At 40.6% G+C, this 20257-nt stretch overlaps 2 protein-coding genes across 2 annotated transcripts; both read left to right on the forward strand.

The window, feature by feature from the left end:
- Positions 1-3629: 3629 nt before the first annotated feature.
- LOC104422328 lies at positions 3630-10003 on the forward strand. Its single transcript, XM_010034625.3, is given in 7 exon segments — positions 3630-4816; positions 4819-4989; positions 7353-7408; positions 7498-7728; positions 8803-9094; positions 9239-9435; positions 9526-10003. Coding segments are annotated over 7 exon segments (2139 nt in total). The 5' UTR covers positions 3630-3778; the 3' UTR covers positions 9680-10003.
- An 847-nt stretch (positions 10004-10850) lies between these two features.
- On the forward strand, positions 10851-16808 carry LOC104422329 (TIMELESS-interacting protein). The gene is made up of 5 exons (XM_010034626.3): positions 10851-11280; positions 12405-12527; positions 14575-14677; positions 15797-15927; positions 16346-16808. The coding sequence occupies exons 1-5, from the start codon at positions 10954-10956 to the stop codon at positions 16538-16540; spliced, it is 879 nt and encodes a 292-aa protein (XP_010032928.1). The 5' UTR covers positions 10851-10953; the 3' UTR covers positions 16541-16808.
- Positions 16809-20257: the final 3449 nt, after the last annotated feature.

The raw sequence follows: 20257 nt of genomic DNA on the forward strand, positions 1-20257 counted from the left end.
TTTTTTTTGGTAAAGGTAAGAATATATTGATAGCTTAGGACAAAAGAACAAAAAAGGGCACCAAAAGCTTACACTCTAGATGCAAGCACAAGAGTGGAAGGGAGCCGCGTAAAAGCCATAAAAGGCAAAAGCACTAACTATAACAAACTCTGCCCAGCCAAAAACTTGGCCACGTAACCACCAAGGACGCTAGGGAAGTGAAGGGGAAGAGCGCAAGGCAGGACATGTAGAACTACCCATCCACCAGCTTCAACCATAAACCTCCAAGGACGGCCATGAAGCAATTGTGCAAGGCAGGAACACAAAGGCCAGAAGCGACCGAGACAGGGATCAAAAGGAAGCAAAATGGAAGAACAAAAGAACTGTAGTCTTACACAAAGATGGCTGGGTCGAATCCCCAACCTCTCTGGAGGCGCCGATTCCTTGGAGTGTCAGGCACATCTCTATAAGTAAGGGTCTTTTCCTTAACCATCCTAATCAAACAGTTCTTGAAATTGGGAATATCCAACGAATCCCCTCGGAAAATCATGGCATTTCTTTTCTTCCAAATAAGATAGCACAGAGCACCAAAGGAATACCGAAAGAGACTATGAAAGAAGTCCTTACCAGCAAGGAACCTCCGGGCCCAATCAAGGTTTTCTTCCCAGGTGCCATTTCTCCACGGTAAATTGCATCCGGTAGCCTAGAAGTAAACTAAAGTTGCTGGAAAATTGCAGTCAAAGTACAAGTGGTCAATTGAGTCCGGCTGAGAATTGCAAAAGGTGCATACCGAATAGTCAATTCTTCCATGAGAGAGGAAAAAAGCCTGGGTAGGCAAACGTCTCTTAGTGGTGAGCCATAAAAGAAACTGAAATCGAGGGATGATCTAATTCTTATTCTCGACATTTTCAAAGAAAATAAAATTTTTTATTTTACATGCAACATATCAAAATTGGCGAGACAATTCTCGTGTAATAAAGCCGAAGGCTAGATCCCAACCCATCGATTGTCCACTCAACAAAGTGGATCCAAAACCACTCATGTGAAAGTGGAAATAAATCCTCTCTCTCTAATTGACTCGCCCCTCAATCAACGGCTGCCATTTGCAATGCTGAAAATCAACGTCCAAAAAGCCTGCCCTGCTCATCTAAACGTCCGCCGTCCACGTGGCAGTAGCACCACCAACAGCTTTTGTCAAATCAAACCTAAGAAAGAGAAAAATTGGAAAAGTCAGCCCTGTCAATCTGACGTCATATTTGTCCCGGGAGACGTCACTATCAAAAACACATCACCCGCAATTTCTCTCTACCAAACATACATTATGTTGAATCGGTACCCACCTAATCGCGAAGCATGCCGGGGAACGCGGTCGTTGCCCGTGCAAGATCGCGTCTGCTCGATTTTGGGAAAAAAAAATGGCCTACCAAATTTATCAAAATACCGTGAGATTAACTTGTTATTTGATAATTAATTAATTTCGTGTTCGATGAGATTGATGTCATTGATACAATTGTTGAGTTACAACTTAATTTATCAAGTCTCATATGAATAAAAGGGAAAATGTTAATGATTTACCTAATTCAATTGAATATCTAGCTCATGAAAAATAAAAACCCTTCAACTGAATAACTTTAAATCGCATTTAAAACATAACCAGCTATATATTGTTAAGGTTTGCCAATTACATGCATGGCTCTACGTTAGGAAAGAGAGTAATTTCGATATGCACTTTCGGCTAATATTTGAGCAAAATCATATCATTATTCCTCATCAAAAATTAATTTTCAGTTTTCTATTCTCTTCTTATTTTTTTGCCGTCGAAATCATTTTTCAACGCGTGTGAAACAACAGGCACGTGCGACGGCGGGAACCCGGGCGGTGAGCTGAGTCGTTCGCGAGTTCGCAACTCGTGACTTTGCGCGCGCTCGAGACTCGGTTAATGGCGTGACGTGTCAGACCCCACCGTCGATGGAGGATGCGACCGATTGAACGAGCAGCCTATCCTCGGGAGATGACGTGTCGTGGGCTCCGTAAAAGGCGTTTGACTCGGTCCGGTCCACTCAGTGAGTGGAACTGGAACTTCCTCCTCCTCCTCCTCCTTGATGAGTGCCGTTAAAACGGACTTCCTCGGTTGCTTCGTTTTTTCGCTATGTTGCTCCCGCGACTGGCTCTTAGGCCGCATTTATATTGTCATAGAATTACGGCAATACCCTCCTGCCTTGTTTATCAAAGTCGTTAGTTCCAGAAATAGACTCCGTCAAGTAAGGCCTTACAAGCTTTTAATCTGTCAAATGGGTAAATGGGATCGAAAATAATCCGACCTGAATTAACGAAGTTTAAATTGTTTCTACTCATTTACATGCAATATAAATATAATGACCTATGCTTGACTCGACGTATATTGATATAACACTAGGAAAAATTGAGGTGAGCGAACGTGAGATGAGCGAGGGAGAGAGAGTGTGAAGAAAGAGTAATAAAGATTTATTGAGTTTAAGTAAGTTATGAACTCATTATTTATCTTGTTCGAAAAGTTGTAAATCCATGTAACGCTTATATTATTTTTAGTTTTTACCATTCTAAAATCATTTATAACTTATTTACTGAATATCAATAACTCATTCCATCAAATATATGTTAAGAAGTGAATATTGTTTACACATGTGGAAGCTATTTATTATTTGAATTAATGATAATGGGGTCGTGGCCTTGTAAGATTTCATAGTGAATATGGGAATTTTTTTATTAATTTTCTATAAAAATGCTTTTAAAAGGATTTCCACTTTCGAACAAAAAAAGGGGTTTCCAATTTGCTCAATGTGAAAATGGGGATTTTCTTAATGAAAATTCAATTAAATACCCTTTGTTAATAGAATTATGAAAAGTTCTTGATGGTGAAGCTTGTCCAGGAAATTTCCTCTATTTTTCCCTTGATATAAACACATCAGGAGTTCCCTTATTGGTAGGAATCGAGCTAGGGATTGGTTATGTTTTTCCTTTTGATCTTTTGCGCTACTCTTTATAATAGGGATAATTACCGGTTTAGTCATAAATTTATTTATGGAGGCTAATTCAGTTATAAATATTTTAATTTTACTATTATGGAGCTAAAAGTTTAATGAGAATTTCAATGTAGTTCATTCAGTCAATTGTAACTGAAAAATTAAACAGTTTAGAGCTAACTGAATTCACATAAGTGCGGTAAGCTTAGGAATGGACCGGCAATTTTCCCAGTCCTCACGATTCCAAGGTCTCATGATGCGTAAATGAAACGTGGAGGGCAAGGTGGGGAGCGCAGTTTTGGTCAAAGATCAATCGGGAGAAAACACGGGGAAAAGAGAAGGAGGTGGAGGAAGGGGGGCACCTGAGATCATCGTTGGGGCCGGCGGCGACAAGGATGTGTTGTTATCGAATCGCCGGACTGGTCGGGCTGACCGGGCCCGTTTTCGCAACCGAACCCGTTCCCCTCCCTCCCCGAAAAGGGTCTCCATGTCCTCACGTCTTTGACTCCTTCCCTGTTCGGTTGTTTATTTTTTAGATATTTCGAGGATTTCAATGTGCGTTTTTTTTTTTTTTTATATATATATATATATATATTTTTTTTTTTGGGTTATAAAATGGGAGAGGATTTAAAACCCCTTCTCCCCCAATGCTCTCCGCCCATTAAACCCCCCCGCTCCGATTTCACCGCTCTCTCTCTCTCTCTCTCTCTCTCTTCATGAGCGTATCTCCATCGTAAGGGACAACCTCGCCTGGCCACCCCGTCTCGTTCCCGATTCCGCCATGGAATTAACGATCAATGGCCACCAGCAGCACGGCGACCCCCCGGCCATTGACGTTCAATCCCCCGCCTCCGGCTCCGACCTCGCCGGCGGCGGCGGCGAGCTGCCCCTCCGCCCGACGGATTCTGCGAGGTGGATCTGTCCCCCGGCCGGATGAGGAGCCGCCGAGCGGGAACCCCGGCGATCCCGCGATCCGGGAGGACCCCGCCTCCGAAGAAGCCGACGACGCTGGCGGTGCCGGCGCCGCCAGAGAAGCGGCTCCGGCTTCGCCGCCTGCGACGGATGAGTCGGAGGAGGACCGAGGTGCCGAGGCCGAGGATCGCGAGCGTGCGATTGGTAACGGGGCGAAGGCCGCCGGCGGCGTCGGAGGCGGCGGCTCTGACGTGATCAGCGTGATCCAGCCTCATTCGCAGCTCCCGAAGCCGGAGGCCCCGCCGATGTCGCGCTCTCCGCCGCGGGACGTCGACGCCGCCGCCCCCATATTGGGCCGATCGCAGTCCACGCCTGGCGGGCTCCCGGCGGTCGACATGCCGGCCATCGGGAAGTTCATCCGGGACCGGAGCAACAGCTTCTCCGCCGCGATCGTGAAGCGGCTGTCGTCTCTCAAGGAGAAGGGGAGCGATGACGACGGCGGCAAGGGCGATTCCGATTTCAAGCCCAACGGTGTGACGGAGATCAATCTCTCGGGGCTGAAGGTGGTGGTGACGCTGAAGACGGAGGAGCGGCCGGAGAAGGAGCTGCGGGGCAGGATCAGCTTCTTCTCGCGGTCTAACTGCCGGGACTGCACCGCGGTGCGGTGCTTCTTCCGGGAGCGGGGGCTCAAGTTCGTGGAGATCAACGTGGACGTGTACCCGCAGCGGGAGAAGGAGCTGGTCGAGCGGACGGGGAGCTCGCAGGTGCCGCAGATCTTCTTCAACGAGAAGCTGTTCGGCGGGCTGGTGGCGCTGAACTCGCTGCGGAACAGCGGGGGGTTCGAGCAGCGGCTGAGGGAGATGCTCGCGGGGAGGTGCTCCGCGGGGGCGCCGGCGCCGCCGGTGTACGGGTTCGACGACCCGGGGAGGTGGAGGAAGAGGGGCGGGCGGACGAGGCGGTGGGGATCGTGAGGGTCTTGCGGCAGCGGCTGCCGATCCAGGACCGACTAATGAAGATGAAGATCGTGAAGAACTGCTTCGCCGGGGCGGAGATGGTGGAGGTGCTCATCCACCACCTGGACTGCGGCCGGAAAAAGGTAAACCCCGCTCTTTCTCTCTCTAGACTGTTACTGGGCGTCGCACGTGCGCCGAGTTTGTTGAATCACGTGAGGGTCGTGCTGTGGAAACTAGAACTCACCGGGGATTACTTGCTTAATTAAGAAGGGATTATAGTTGGCAAATTTTTTAATTCCGCGTCGCTTAGTAATATCCCGCTTTTAAGTCGCTAGCAACGGGCGGTCAACCGCATCTCAGCGGGGGCATAAGTGCAAAGTCAAACGGCAGTGCGAAATGACCATCTCCCCCCCTACCCCGCTTGGCTTCATGATGGTTCTCGCGAGCCAGTGGGCATGATGGCGGTCGAGTGGAAAAAGGGGAGTTTGCACCTGCGGACGCGGTGTAATAATCACTTCGTCGGTTTCCAGAATGTCACTTTTTGGCGAGGCATTTTTGCTAATTCGCTGGTGACCCTTTTCCCTTCATTTTCCGAATTCGGGAATTCTCGCATCAATCTCGGCGGGCAAAGTTGAAATCGAGAGTGGAATGATTAGATTGGTAGTTTTGGAGTAAAGTTGACGTTACCCATGAAATAATTCCATTCACACAATCTAGAAAACGAGGGGTTAGAGTAAATATCACATCGCACAATTAGAGTAATGGCGTGATGTGGTTGACAGGACTCGCGGGCACCTTAGGACAATCCGTGGCTTGAAAATATGAGTTATCTCTTTCATAATAATATACATAATGGAGTGTCCCGAGGGGCACTGATAGCGTCGTCCAATTTTGTAGGAGTCACCAAATATGCGCTTGTGGCGCGTATTGAAAAGATCTTGTCGACTTGGAAAAGTGGGAGACAATGAGATGAGGCTTAGGCAGTTCACATTGTTTTGTTGGGGTGTGGTTGCACGACCGCAGCGTCGCTCACCGAACTCAAAACAAAATCGTACAAAACTAGATTCAAAGCACCGAGTAGATGGCGGATGGTTGAGGGTTCTTCGATCTTCAGTTGAATGTCCGTTGTTCCTTTTTTTTTTTTTTTTTTTCCCTGGTCGTGCTTCGGTCAGTTGTCTTGGCGAATTAATTTCGGACCCATTGAAATCAGCCTCTCGATACGTTTTGAATCCTTCTTCTAGACGAATCCGATGATATCTTTTTTGTCTGGTAACCGATAAAGAACTTTTAAGACTTTATCTTTTTAACGACCGCAAAAGGCGTAAAAGCAAATAAGGGATTTTGTCGTCATTTCGTCAGCCTTTTTTTGGAGGCTCGCCCCGTGAGCTGAAATTATTGCTTTGATCGAGGATGAAAAAGTTTAAAAAAAGATGGAGTAGGAGCCCCCGACCACGTGACGAGGAATGATACCTTTGGACGTCGGAGGTCGGATCGTTGGAAGCATTCAAAACAGTTGTTTCTGTCGGGTCCATGTTATTAAAACTTTCGCAGTTCCACAGTCCCAAACCCTTGGCTCCCTCGCACTGGCAAAAGCGACCCTTTGACCTTGAACTGTTCATGCTTTCTTTTGGGGCCTAATAGTGTTCAAAGGCTTCGGTGTCTTCCGTTCTTCAACGTATCTATTAATACCCGTTGGGGGAAACTGTCCAGAATGATTTTTTTTAACTGTTAATTACGGTATACTAAGCTTAATTAGCATTTTTCACGGGTTGCATATAGTAATGTGCTGTTGTAGTTGACTGGAACCAAAGTGAATCTTCAGTAACTTCCTGAGAAGTTTATTAGTAGATACTGCTTGACTGCTGATAACTTGCCTTTGTGTTAATTCTTAGAGATGTCCTAATTCCATGTGAGTTTACAAGAGGGTGTAAAGGGTCTCCATTTAATCGTGACATACTCGCACGTGTCATAAAATGAAGGTCTTATCTCTTGTGTGTCTAACGAGTCCAGTCAAAATTCTCTCTCAAAATTGTTGCAGCTGTTGGTGATTTCAAAAAAAAGAAAAAAGTTGGATATGTTATATGTGGGTCGCAATACAGACGTTTTTAATCAACTTTCATGCTTGGATATTAGTGACCCTTTGCATCGTTTGACAGTAAATGATTCAAAGCAAGCCTCAAATTTTGTTTCCTTTCAATATGAATCTAGCTAACCTTCTAATTGTTATCATCAAGCAGTTAGAAATATTGCAAACAGATACAAATGGAAGCAATAGTTCAACTAAGGTGCAAAAGAAGTATAGGAGATCTTTGTGTGTTTAGACCTTATGCAGCTATGCTCTAACATTGCTACTAAGGAAATGCATATATATATCCCATATCATTGTAATGTGCTTAGCTGAAAACATGTATGTTTGTTTCTGATCCATCAAAGCTCCCCCAAAACTGTCCTTAATTTGTTGTTTAGTTTCTTGCTGTCTAATTTTCTCCTCTGTTGCTCATGGTAGGCTGTTGAGATTGGAAAGAAGTTGGCCAAGAAACACTTCTTCCATCATGTATTTGGGTAAGTGGATTTTGCAGAAACAGCTAGGTTGATGATCCTATCCATCTGCCTTAAACTCAATAGTTTCTTTGGTATTTCTGCTACTGCAGGGAGAATGATTTTGAAGATGGAAACCACTTCTATCGTTTCATTGAGCACGAACCATTTATTCCCAGATGCTACAATTTCCGAGGATCTACAAATGACAGCGAACCAAAGCGAGCAGCTGAAGTTGGCTTAAGGATGACCAAGATAATGTCTGCCATACTTGAGTCTTATGCTTCTGAAGATAGGCGCCATCTTGATTATGGAGCCATAAGCAAAGGTGAAGAGTTCAGAAGGTACATCTATTCCGTGACATTCATTTATCTTAAATTAATAAATAATACATTTAGTCTCAAAGTATCCATTAGCCTTAAAGAATCCGTTAGCTCTGATCATTGAAAGATTAAAGTATATCTAACCATCTGTATTGATGCTGACTAAACTTATGAATGAGAAAACTGAGACTTAACAGGGCTTAAGTTGTTGCCAGAGGTCAAAGTACCAGTACAGTTAGCATTTCCTTAATAAGGAAAGAGAGCTATCTTTTGTGTGAAAAAACAACGATTCTAGAGATGTTTAAAGGAACTAAACCCAGAGGCTGCTATTGAGCTGGTGATGATCATATATTGACAGCAACTCATATTTCACCTAAAGCACGGCAATCAAGTTCTTTGTGCCTTTGGCTTCCATGCGTTGTGTTCCCTCACTCTTAGGGCAATAAGTCAACAAGTTTTAAGCATAGAAAATGTTTACAGTTCCTCTTTGAGACGCATTAAAATAAAAAAAATTCACATAACTTTCTGTCCATTTGATCTTATTTGTCTGGAGTAGGTTCTCCCAGCTACTTTATCTGACATCAGGTCTCCGTCTGCTCATGAATTGCTCTAGTATGTTCTTGAGCTGTGCAAAAGTAACAATTATATCCAAGAAATGCATATAGGATCATTATTTCACCTTTGCAAGTACGGATAAATTCCTGGTTGTAAATGGTAAGAAACTCTTGTGTAGAGTTTATATATAAAGGTAAAAGCCATCCACACATAGGGGAATTATACTCTTTCTTTTTCTTGTAATAGACTCTGCTTTTCGTCTTGCATTCTATAGAACTTCCGTGAACATAAATGAGGGTCTGCCAACATGACATACATAACTAAACCTTCCGTTGTACCAAATGCCAACATTTCACTCAATAGTGCTCTTGTACTTTTTCCATAACAACTTTCATGGATTTCTCCTCATTATATAAAGCTATATGCAGAAGTCGTCCATCCATTATTAAACTTCTTATAAAAGGCCAATGGACTGCCGCTTATAGGCATTTTGTTAATTGCTATTTTCCCTCCTCATTTCCTAATACTAATGGTATGCAGATACGTGAATTTGTCTCAAAAACTTCACCGGGTGGACTTACTGGAACTCTCACCCGATGAAAGGCTGGCGTTCTTCTTGAATTTGCATAATGCCATGGTCATTCATGCTGTGATAAGGGTTGGTCTACCAGAAGGAATCATGGATAGGAGATCGGTAGACTCTGACTTCCAGTACATAGTCGGCGGGTATCCATTCTCCCTTAGCACAATAAGAAATGGAATATTGAGGAACAACCGGAGACCTCCTTACTCATTGGCCAAGCCCTTTGGCACTGGAGACAGGCGCTTAGAGGTAGTTGGTGCCTTCGCATAAGCAAGTTCATATAACATATTGTGCCAAGATTAACTGTTTAGTTATACAATAGCGGTTGTAGTTGCAGATCTTGATCTAGTGTCGGAAGAAAAATCTTCTAACGGTTAGTTCATATGCTTGCAGCTCACTGTTCTTAAAGTAAACCCCCTCATACATTTTGGTCTATGTGACGGCACGAGGTCGAGCCCAACTGTGAGATTCTTCTCTCCTCAAGTAGTCCAATCTGAACTCAGAAGTGCCGCCAGAGAGTTTTTCCAGAATGGCGGGGTTGAAGTGGACCTGGAGAAAAGGACACTTAAACTCACTCGAATCATGAAGTGGTACGTGACCTCTACTTAGCCCTTCGTCCCGTCTGCACTTTACTTCAAAACGGCATCTCGAACGTGACACGTTCTGTGCGTGTGTTTCAGGTTCAGCGCCGATTTTGGACAGGACAGGGAAATCCCGAGGTGGATCCTCAGCTACTTGGACGCAACCAAGGCAGGTCTTTTGACGCATCTCCTAAGCGATGGCGGTCCCATTCACCTCGCCTACCAAAACTATGACTGGTCTGTAAATTCCTGATTCAACCGGCAACATTCTTGTGGATAGAAAAACGAAGAACGCTAAACTTATAAATCACATTGAGAGATGATTAAAGTTGAGGTGATGCCGATTACATACTGTATATATCTGAATTTTTTGCGAGTTCATCCCGAGCCATTAAAATGGAAGTTCGAGGATATGATATAGGTATATGCTTGTTTGTCTCAACCGGCGCGCCAAAGATGACAAATTGTCGCGCTTTCTTGCTCTTTTTCCCGGCATATGGGACTTTGTTTGTAATGTTCGGTGATTAGACTTGCGAAGAACAAAGTCTGAACTGTTTGAATGATCTGTGCCATTAAAGTTGACAATTTGCACTATGAGATGGGGATTGTGTGGATCGCGCTGGTCACAACACATCGTCAAGCTATTTTGGTGCCGACGTTGATGGTTGAATATGAATCTCTTGGTAAATATGTATGGACTGAATGGAGAAAATATGACGAAAAAGGAACGAAGTGAGACGGTCGCCAAGCACTTAAGCTGGCAAATCACTTCAGAGTATCTACCTCAAGTGCTTTGAAAAATAAATGAAAATATCATAAAGATTCTTAAACTGGTATTTGAAGAGGCGTTTACTTAAAGATAATTTTTGTCTCGCAAAAAACTCGAATGGGTATCCCATAACACATTCAAGTCAAACTAATTCTTTTATAAAAAGAAACTATAAGCTGATGGCATATTTAAGTCGAACTAATCATCATTTCATAAAAAAAAATTCCAAATTTTTAGACATGAATATTTTCATATTGGAAGTATCATTATCCAAGTTGGATTTGCAATGAGTGTTAAATGCATATGCAGTTTAATGGGATAATGAAGGGTATTGCATAATAATTTGGGTTTCTTTTGTGAAATGAAAATTCAATTGGGATAAATACAACACAGAGTGTCTTTTCGAAATTTTATGTAAGACGAAAATCGGTTAAGGATAAACTTATGATACCTGGTTGAGAATTCTAATCGTATGAACCAAAAAGAATAATGAAAGGTTGTTTTGACAACGTACCTCGACCCTATGAAAAAAAGAAAAGCAAAAGGATAGAAGAAAGTAAATAATCGGATCCGGGCCGGATGATTCGGCCCAAAAGACTCCCCCCAACCAAATCCATTCCCGCCAAAACAACGAACCCGATGGAGGGAAAACAGCTTCTGGACGGCGACTCTGAATTTTCGATAGAAATCCCCCCAAAAAAACTGCGACGGAATCACACAGAGAGAGAGCGCCAAATCGGAGATCCCCGTCGGAAAAAATGGCGGCCGCCGGAAAATCAGCGCCGACGGGGTGCTACAAGTGCGGTCTGCCGGGCCACTGGTCCCGCGACTGCACGGCCGATCCCGTCCAGAGCTCGAACCCTAACCCTAGACCTACGCTCCCTCCTTCTTCGTCGATCCCCCGTTCCGGCGGCGCAGCAGCGGCAGCTCGGGCCGCCGGCTCCGAAGACAAGCCGGCGAAGCCGAAGAAGGTCCCCGCGAAGCGGCCCAAGCTCACGCCGGAGCTCCTCCTCTCCGACGACGGCCTCGGTTACGTCCTCCGCCACTTCCCTCGCAACTTCAAGTACCGCAGCCGCGGCAACGAGGTCCTCTTTCTCTTCCGGTCATGATGTTTGTCCTCGAAAGCCGGTGCTCGGCAGTCTGCCTTTCAATTTCGCGTTGAGTTTCTGTGAGGAAGCGTCTAGCAGATTCTTAATAGCATTGACTGCGGATCCACTGTGCTAATCGCTTTCTCTGTCATCTTCTCCGTCACGCTTTCCATTGTTCTGATGCCCATTTCTTATATCCCGATTAATGCCTGAGGCATGCATGATAGAAGAAAGGAGATAGCAAGATAATTCAAACTATATTACTTTCTCCGGTTCACTTCAGAGATGGGTCTGACCGAACTTGCTGTCAATGAACTTGCAAATTACATGATCATGTGTATGTGGCATTCCTTAAAATTATTCACGAGTTAAAGTTTACTACTGAGGGATTTTGGGTCTCCTAAGATTTAACATTCCTACTTCTGTAGCGAACATTATAAACCATTCCACAATCCTAACTCGTAGAAATATATATAGTCCTAGTACAGATGTTTTCAATCACCCATTCGCTAATTGCATTACATATTTATAGGTAAGTTATGTGTTGTTTCAGTTGAAGATATCACATATGACTGCAGCAATGACGTCCATGCTACGTGAACATTTATCACGTATTCATCTGTAATGTCTCCATAATTGGCTTTCCATACTTCCAAATTTTGATAGAGAGGGCTGATCATTAATTTGTAATTGTAATGACCAGAAAGAGTTGACCTTTGCTAGAGCAACACAAGAATCAAGTGATAACTGAAATCCACATTCGATTTTCATCAAAATAACTAACTGCAAACTTATCGTCCAGATATTAGCATTGTAATTCTCGTATCCTGTTTTGTTCATATGGGAAGTAGAATTTTTGCGGGCAGAGAGCCAGGTAAAATATTCTTTCAGTCAGTTTCCCCAAGCTCAAAATTCTGGTTATTAGCTAAGTAGTGCAGAAGTATTTCATACAAAAGTTACAATTTAGATCATTGTCAATCCACATTCCTGTTGTTTTCTCTCATTTTATAACCTTCACTTCTTTGATTAGATGATGATATTTTGAGCTGTTTCTGTCTTTCTACTAAAATATATTTTTGACTTTACAAAATTATCATAATGCTCTTTTTCAAGATTTGCAGGTTAGCGATCTGGGAAACTTAATTGGCATGTACCGGGATTGGCACTCTCATTTGATTCCCTATTACTCATTTGATCAGTTTGTTCATAAGGTAGAACAAGTGGCTGCCACAAATCAAGTAAAGGTAATTGATCCAAAAGAACTTCGAACTAGAGATGAGAACTAATTCCTGTACTCAATCCGAATTTTACAGGGTTATGTAACTTAATTGGCACTATTGTCTGACTGAGTCAGATACTAATATAAATATTCCTCTTTTGGCGAATCTGGACTGTCTTCTTTGTCAGCATCCTTTAATACGCTGTTCTTAGTCATTTCAACCTTGAATTATTGGAAAGAGCCTGATAAATCGAGCCATAAAAAACCTGTTAGGCTTACTTAACTAGCACTTATTCTCTAATATGCTATTCTTGATTACTTCTGTCTTGAATTAATGGAAAGACCCTGATAGATCGAGCCGTAATAAAATGTTAAGCAGACAAGAACCCTTTCCAAAGTAGGAAGACGTTCTCTGCCTTTGAATACTTTTAATTGACCTCAGAAATGACATGGCTCTGTGGAATTATAAATTGCGGTCTGATTGCTTGATGGTTAGTGATCTAATTTCAAGGTGCCTAGAAAGCCAGTTGATTTTATTCTGCCATGATTATCTGTCTGGTACATCCACAAACATAATTGGCCAGTGTGGGTTGCGGAATTTCTTTTTGGAGCAGTGCTACTTGTTTAAATAAAGTTATGGCTTCTAATTCATAATGTGCAAAAGTCCACTTTCTTCACATTTTTCAATCGTCTTTGTCATTTGTTTTTGGATGTGCTGAGATCATCTACTGTAGGTTAAAAGGTACCATTCTGGGCTTAAAGTTACATCATATTGATGGGTTAAGCTTCTGTCTTTCCTCTTGCTCCCTTCCCCAAACATGCTTCTTCTCTCATTGTCTCAGATACACATACTGTATAATGATTCTTTTAACTTAATTCCATCTCATTTTCACGGTACTCACTGTATAGCTTGTCTAGGTTTAACACGTGGGATTTGTTTATAATGGAGGAATGTGAGCACAATCAAAGGCTGTGGTGAAACATAATTTAATCAATTGTGTTCTTATCTAAGGTCCTGAAACTTTTGATAAGGCACTTTTGTTCTACTTTTAGTTTTACATTTACCCTTAAGTTCTGTTTATTTTTTATGTATGATATATAGTAAATATATTTTTTCAAGGCAATAAATAGGATATCAGGATCTCTAATAAGAGCAAGGCTTGGTCACAAAATCGAACTTTCAAGAACTATGTAGATGAGTTATGTTTTGTTTGTAATTGGCATTTGTGCTATTTGTGACTGATCAAGTTGAAAAAAAGAAAGCCAAAGAAATTTTCCATATATTAGTTGATATCCTATATGGATGATATGTCATTGCCTACTTGATGCTTTACTTCGATTTCTTCTCTTGCTTTTGGCAAGAAATAACTGGGTCATGACCTCTAATATGGAGAGATGATGACTATCACATATGCAGTTGGTCCAGTAAAGGCTGGACACCAGTTTGAAGAGCGACTATTGAACTTATAATTTATGGATATATCTGTCTCGTTTGAGCCACATCAGTAATTCAATGCCCCACACGGGTTAAATTTCTTCTAAGTGTCAATATTGTAGTAAAGGGCAATGAAAAAAGATCATTTTTCCCATGAGTCAGTGCCATCACTTGGTAATTTCTTTCCACCTTTCGGCTAAGTCAGCCATCACTTTGTAATGTACTTTCATCAATTACCTTTAGACAATTTTAGCAGATTAGCCCATTATTGATGATACCGTACAATGAATTGTGATCCTGAATCAAATGCTTCTGTTACATCAGCCTCTCTAATGTGATTTCTAAAATCCCTGAAAGGAAGGGACTTCAATATTGTGGGCTTTCAGATGACAGATCTGATTTTTTATATGTATGGAGATAGCATAAAAATGAGCAAGTAATAGTGATATCTGCAACGAAAAGTGAATGAACTGAACAAATGTGGACTGGGTACATTTTTTCAGTGGACATACATACATACATACATACACACACACATATATATATATATATATATATATATATATATATATGTATGTATGTATGTATATATTTATTTATTTATTTATTTATAGTTTTCTGTTCAATATTTTGGCAGAGATGCATCAGAGAATTAAGGGAGAGAGTAGCTAGTGGTGGGGATCCAACAAAGTTGCATGAACCACCTCCACCCAAGGAAGATGGTGTAAACGACGATCAAGGTGAGACAGATAGTTTGCCATTTCTTGTGGTCTAAAACTTTTTTTAATTTTTGTCTTTCTAAGAGCCTGTCTTTTGCAAAGAGTCACTGCTTGCAAATTGTTCCTTGACATTTGCGATCCCATCTGTACCTTGTCATCCCACCTAGCTAGATTCTTGTAATTTACTCTAAAACTTTTTGGAAGGACACTTTTGGCCTCATTAACTATTTCTGATCGAGACGCAATAGGTGTTGCATATGGAAATCTACTACTTCATAAAAACAGGGTTGGTTTTCCTGTACTTCCGAGCTGTTGTGCAAATATTGATGGTTAGCTTTACTTACCAGCTTGATGGAATGTCATTCTTTGTGAGGAAAGTAAATGCTTACAGAATGGATTTTGAAATTCGTTCCTTGTGATGGATCTCTATGCTTGGCTTAGAAATAATCTACCACCATCAACTCCTGATAGAAGATTAAAATATCAATCCATGTCTAACAACTCGCTTTTAGAACATTTGGCAGTTGTCTCACAAATTCTCACATGGTATCAAAGCTGGAGATTCAGAGTTCAAATCTTACCAGCCCTTGTTTGTTTCCCCAATTAAATATGTCCATGATTAGTACTAAGCAAAAAAGACCAGACTAAGCGTGAAGAGGTGATGGAATATCTAAATATAAAACCACACCTTTCTCCATCTAACAGTTTAAGCTTTTAGAACAGTTGACGGTGATCTTGCAAATTCTCACAAAATTAAATATTGTTGCAACTCCAGATTTCTGGCTTAGTATTCTCAGGAGCATCTATTTTTTTGGTTATTTTCTCAGTTTGTTTGATCTTGTTGGTCCAATCAGATAATGCTCTCTTTAAAATTCTATGTACTAATATGAAGATTGGTCAGCATTAGCTTTAGGCTGGCAGCACAGGTTCTGGTGGTGTGACAAGCGACTTATTAGTAGTCACTGAAGAGGATCGATTCTGTAGTGTCATTTTTTCTGGAGCTTCAATTAAGCCATCAGGTTCTGTATGAGCATTGGACTAATTCTGAAAGCTAACCTTGAACTTCCTTTGTGCAACAAGATTTGTATCTGAAAGCAGCATGTTTTGGTTGCCCCTAAATCCTGTATCACTCTTTTGTAGGACTTTCAACACCTTTTGAATTCATGGATGCTGAGGAACCAACACAAAATGAGAGAGAATCGTTAAATAACGCCAATGCCAATGACTTACCAGAAGACATACTTGATGAGATCTATGAGAAAGCAATTGAAGTAAGTGTTCACTTTCTATATGTAGGCTCTCACCATTTTCCAACAAGTTCATGCTGTTGCCTGTTGCAGTTATAGGATTCAAAATGTTTAGGTGGTAGCTGTAGATTTCAGTATGTATTGAAGTAAATGACAGGTTTTTTTTTTTTTGGGTCGAAAAGTAAATGACAGGTTGACTTGTTTTATATTATGTTCATGACAAAATTTACTGAATATATTGACAAAAGCTGTTTTGTCTGTGTTATTGTCAGTCTATCACATAGACGCAATCTTTTTTTCCTATTCTCTAAAACTTCCTCAGATATTCAAGTCTTCTTTGCACTAACAACTGAGGTGTGCTGAAGTCAGGCTATATGAACGATGTGCATGCTTAGAACTTAGAGGCTTTGTTTTTTTACTCTCTTTTTTGTAATTTCTGCAGGATCCACCTCCAACCTCACAAGGACACGATGTCTTGGATTCAGCAAATGAATCACAGAAACAAGACTCAAATACGGTGACTAGTAATTCTACCAATAGCCAGATCTCAGATGAGCAAAAGGCTCGCATGGAACTCAGCAGACTGAAGGCATTGGAGAAGGCTGCAGCTCGTTCCCATTTGCAACAAGGAAGCTAACTTGGGCTATGTGTATTGTTTTTCCTCCAATGCTACCTTTTGCTTGTGATGGACATGGTACATTGGAAGCTCTAGATAATCTGGGAAAGTGTGGTAGCGATGAAATTTTTGATTATCTTGATTTGTGACTTGTCCCTTACAGGATGTGAAGTCAATTACTTATTCAAATGATCCAAATCTTTTGCTTTTTTTCCAAGCAAGAAGAATGGATCGTTCTACATGGTGATCTCATTGTTGCAATTTTGTTTAAGCTAAGACTCTAATTGGAGATGAGGTGTTGATATCTGCAAATCAATGGGCTTTTTAGGTGAACAATGAGTGAGAAGCTCTCAGGTTTGCATTCTATGCACACTCGTTGCAAAAGAATCGCACTCATTTAAGAAAACGATATTGTTTTATTTTTAAGATTATTTTAATTCTTGAATGCTTAAATTAAGATGGTAGTTCTGGATGCGTTTGATGTGGTGGCCAAAAAAAATTCAGAAATAGGAAACGTATTTAGGCCACTCGGGTCTTTTATTAGGTTTAGATAAAAGTGAAGAAAAAAATCAAGCCTACTGAAAATCTTTAGTTAGTTAACACGTAAACTGAGATGACTAATGACAGTTTCGCAACAACAGTAACTTGCATCACAATCATAACAAAACATGGACTTAGCCTTAGGTAGGTAATCAGATTTTCTACCTTTTCAATTAATGGAAACATGATTGCATAATGTGCATTCAAATTTTGATTCATATTCTTACTTAATATTATGCTAGTTATTTTATGCTCTTATTTGAGATTAAGTTCGTTTTGGGAACTCTTTTGAGAAAAAAAAGGTACTTATTCAGATCATTATTTGAAATTTTCTGAGTTATAAACTTGCTGATTTTTTGTCATGACATGACGTGCCACAAACAAGATAGTACTTTGGCCAACCTTAGGCAATTACGAAAGATAGCTGTGACAAGAAATGCTTGAATAGTTCTTTTTGATGAGACCAATCAAAGACAAGCATTGCACTCCAATTGGACCCCAAATCTTAATCCACGGTAGCCTTCATTAGACCGTTCAACCACCCCTCTGGTGAATGAAGAAAGAAAAAGAAAGTCATGTTGCTTGCCACATTACTTCTCGCGACACCCATATTTTGTAATCTAATCTAACTGATTAAGTATGTACCAATTGCTTGATGAATCAAAAAGGTGCGTGTCGACTAGTACTTTAAGCATGCTAATTTAAGCATGTCTATAGAGAAATCTCAATTTTAAATGAAATTTCTTGAAAATTTTTGGAAATTGGGAGTGTTTGTCAGTTGACTGATTAATACATTTCCCCAAAAGCAATCTCATAAAAAAATTGAAGAAAAGGATAAAAAGGGCGTCCAATTAGATGAAGGTCCACTAAAATATACTTTTCAGGAGATTTGGTATCCGGTAATTGGCCATGAGGTTTTCTGACAATCCACCCAAACAATGTCCATGTCCTACTGACAGGGCTGAGCGGGTCTATACTTTGCCAGCATCTTGGAGCTAAATTCCCCTTGTTATCTAAAAACTATCGATCTTGGTGCGTCGCATAGTCTCATCAACCACTCAAAAGCAAAGATTCAAAAAAAAAAAAAAAGAAAAGGCCACCGTAGATTATTGCCAAAGTCTAGGGCCTTCTAGACAAAAGTTGTATTTACTTTGTGTTGTTGACTTATGGGCACTTGGTTTTGTCTCAAATTCTATTGGCCTAATAGACAATTATGTGGTAAAATAAAAATAATATATAAAAAGCGTTAAGCATATATGCTATTATCTAGATAGGTTATTTAAATTACTAGCCATCATTCTCACGTGAAAAGAGGGAGGTGAAGAGTTCAAATCCCCATATTCTCAAGAGAGTTGGGTTGTGGATGATTAGTTTTAGGAGTATATTTCAACTCTCATACCCTAAAAGAGATAGAGTAAAAATTTAAGAGTGAGTTAAGAGTTATAGTATGATTGACAAAAAAAAGAAGAAAAAGCAGAAGAAAGAAAGGAAAGGTTATTTGAATGTTTCCTACAGCATTATTACACTTCCCTTGTATGCTTGATTAATTATTTGCATCGCACGAGATAATTCTAAATATACTGGAGTGATCAAGTAATAAATAGTAATCAGATGATGAGTCCCTTTGGGAGTAATTTTGTTCCATACAAAATTTCTTTGTCTATGCTTATTTATGTTCTTTCTTTTCATTTGACCCTGAAATTTATGTTTGCATTCGATGTTTTACTATAAATAAATGGATGGAATAGTGAGGATGAGTACAATATGAAGTTTTTTCCAGGACTTCTAGTGAACTTCCATTTTCTTCCAAACCCACATTTTTATGGGTTCTTATCTTCAGGATGAACTCAAATCAATAAAAACTATACAAATTAAATAGAAAATAGATAACGTGGGTACTGGTGAGTTTCTTAACTAGGCAAACTTTTTCTCGATTCGTACTTTGCTTTAACTTTCTGTTCTCACTCTTGATTTACCAATACCTTTTTTTATATTATTTAACCTCATAGTAGTATTTAAAAAATTATAGAATGAAGAAAATTACTAAGTGTGCATGATCAGTGATTTACATAAATGAATTCGCGTCGTTAACATGATGATTGCAACTAATTTGTAAGATCGAACAAAGATTCTCAATCTCAACATTCCTGAAATAAAAATGTTTTATAAGTCACACAAGTGGAATACATGTTTTTCATTATAGTTAATTTTTTCTATCTCCTAATGTTACATAGTTCTGTTATTTCAAATTCCTCGTGTTTTGTGGCATCCTTTCTACTTCCGGAATAAATCATGATACGAAAGGTATGTATCGACGTGTAAAATATAACCGGCCCCTTGCAGTTTGAATGGATTCTGCAAGATTAAATCATATTGGGTAGTTGAAGGATTCTTGATGCCTTTTAGACGATTTCTTCTTTGAGGAAAAGAGAATTGACGTTCGAGATGCATTAGAAAATCAACGGGCTAGGATGTCAACATGGCAAACATCACAAGCTGTCATTTTCTAATGCTAATCAAAGTAGTTCTTGCTTCTTTGAGTTAATTCATGCTGATTGTTGGGAATCGGTCGCTTGCGATTCAACAATGTAGCCGAAGGTTGCTAGGTAAAGACATGCGAGGTCCCGAAGGTAGGCTGCCATTTTCAATAAATCATAACGCCTTTGGCGAGCAATTTGTTCAATTCTAGACGTTGACCCTACTCATTTTTTAATGGGGAACTCTCGAACGAGATTGGAAATGGTGCCAAACAGATTTAGGTTTATCTTGGACGTGGAATCTGTCCTTGCATCCTAGAGACTGTGCCTTTCTGTAAGTACTTGTCATGATTTTCATCTTTGCTGGGAGATAACCGAAAATGTATGGCATATCCCTTTCGGGAACCCACCTTGAATGAAATTCCCAATGATTTTTGGTCGTGTTCCATCGGTGGAGAAGTTTTGAATGGATTCCACAATAAAAAAATAGATGTATAGTTATATTATTCAAGCTTTAACTTGACTCTTCTTATCTTTCCTTTAGTTTGCACAAGAACAACGGGCAGGATGCTACTTCTTGCCTTTTTGAGGCCTTTCGAGCAATTACCTTATCTGTAATTTATTTGAGGGCAATGTCAGGCTAAGGTGGACTTTTAATGTGAAGGTGTTGACAGTGTGCAGTAAGTTTTGACTTGGATCTTCTACCGCTTCGTAGGCCATG

Source organism: Eucalyptus grandis, chromosome 10 (genome assembly GCF_016545825.1).
Source record: "Eucalyptus grandis isolate ANBG69807.140 chromosome 10, ASM1654582v1, whole genome shotgun sequence".
In the NCBI taxonomy this organism is placed as follows: domain Eukaryota; kingdom Viridiplantae; phylum Streptophyta; class Magnoliopsida; order Myrtales; family Myrtaceae; genus Eucalyptus; species Eucalyptus grandis.

Excerpts from the sequence above, each read along its gene's own strand:
- LOC104422329 (XM_010034626.3), top strand. The coding sequence starts at position 10,954 with ATGGCGGCCGCCGGAAAATCAGCGCCGACGGGGTGCTACAAGTGCGGT. Across the intron at positions 12,528-14,574 it reads CTGCCACAAATCAAGTAAAG|AGATGCATCAGAGAATTAAG; the intron begins GTAATTGATCCA and ends ATATTTTGGCAG. Across the intron at positions 14,678-15,796 it reads TGGTGTAAACGACGATCAAG|GACTTTCAACACCTTTTGAA; the intron begins GTGAGACAGATA and ends ACTCTTTTGTAG.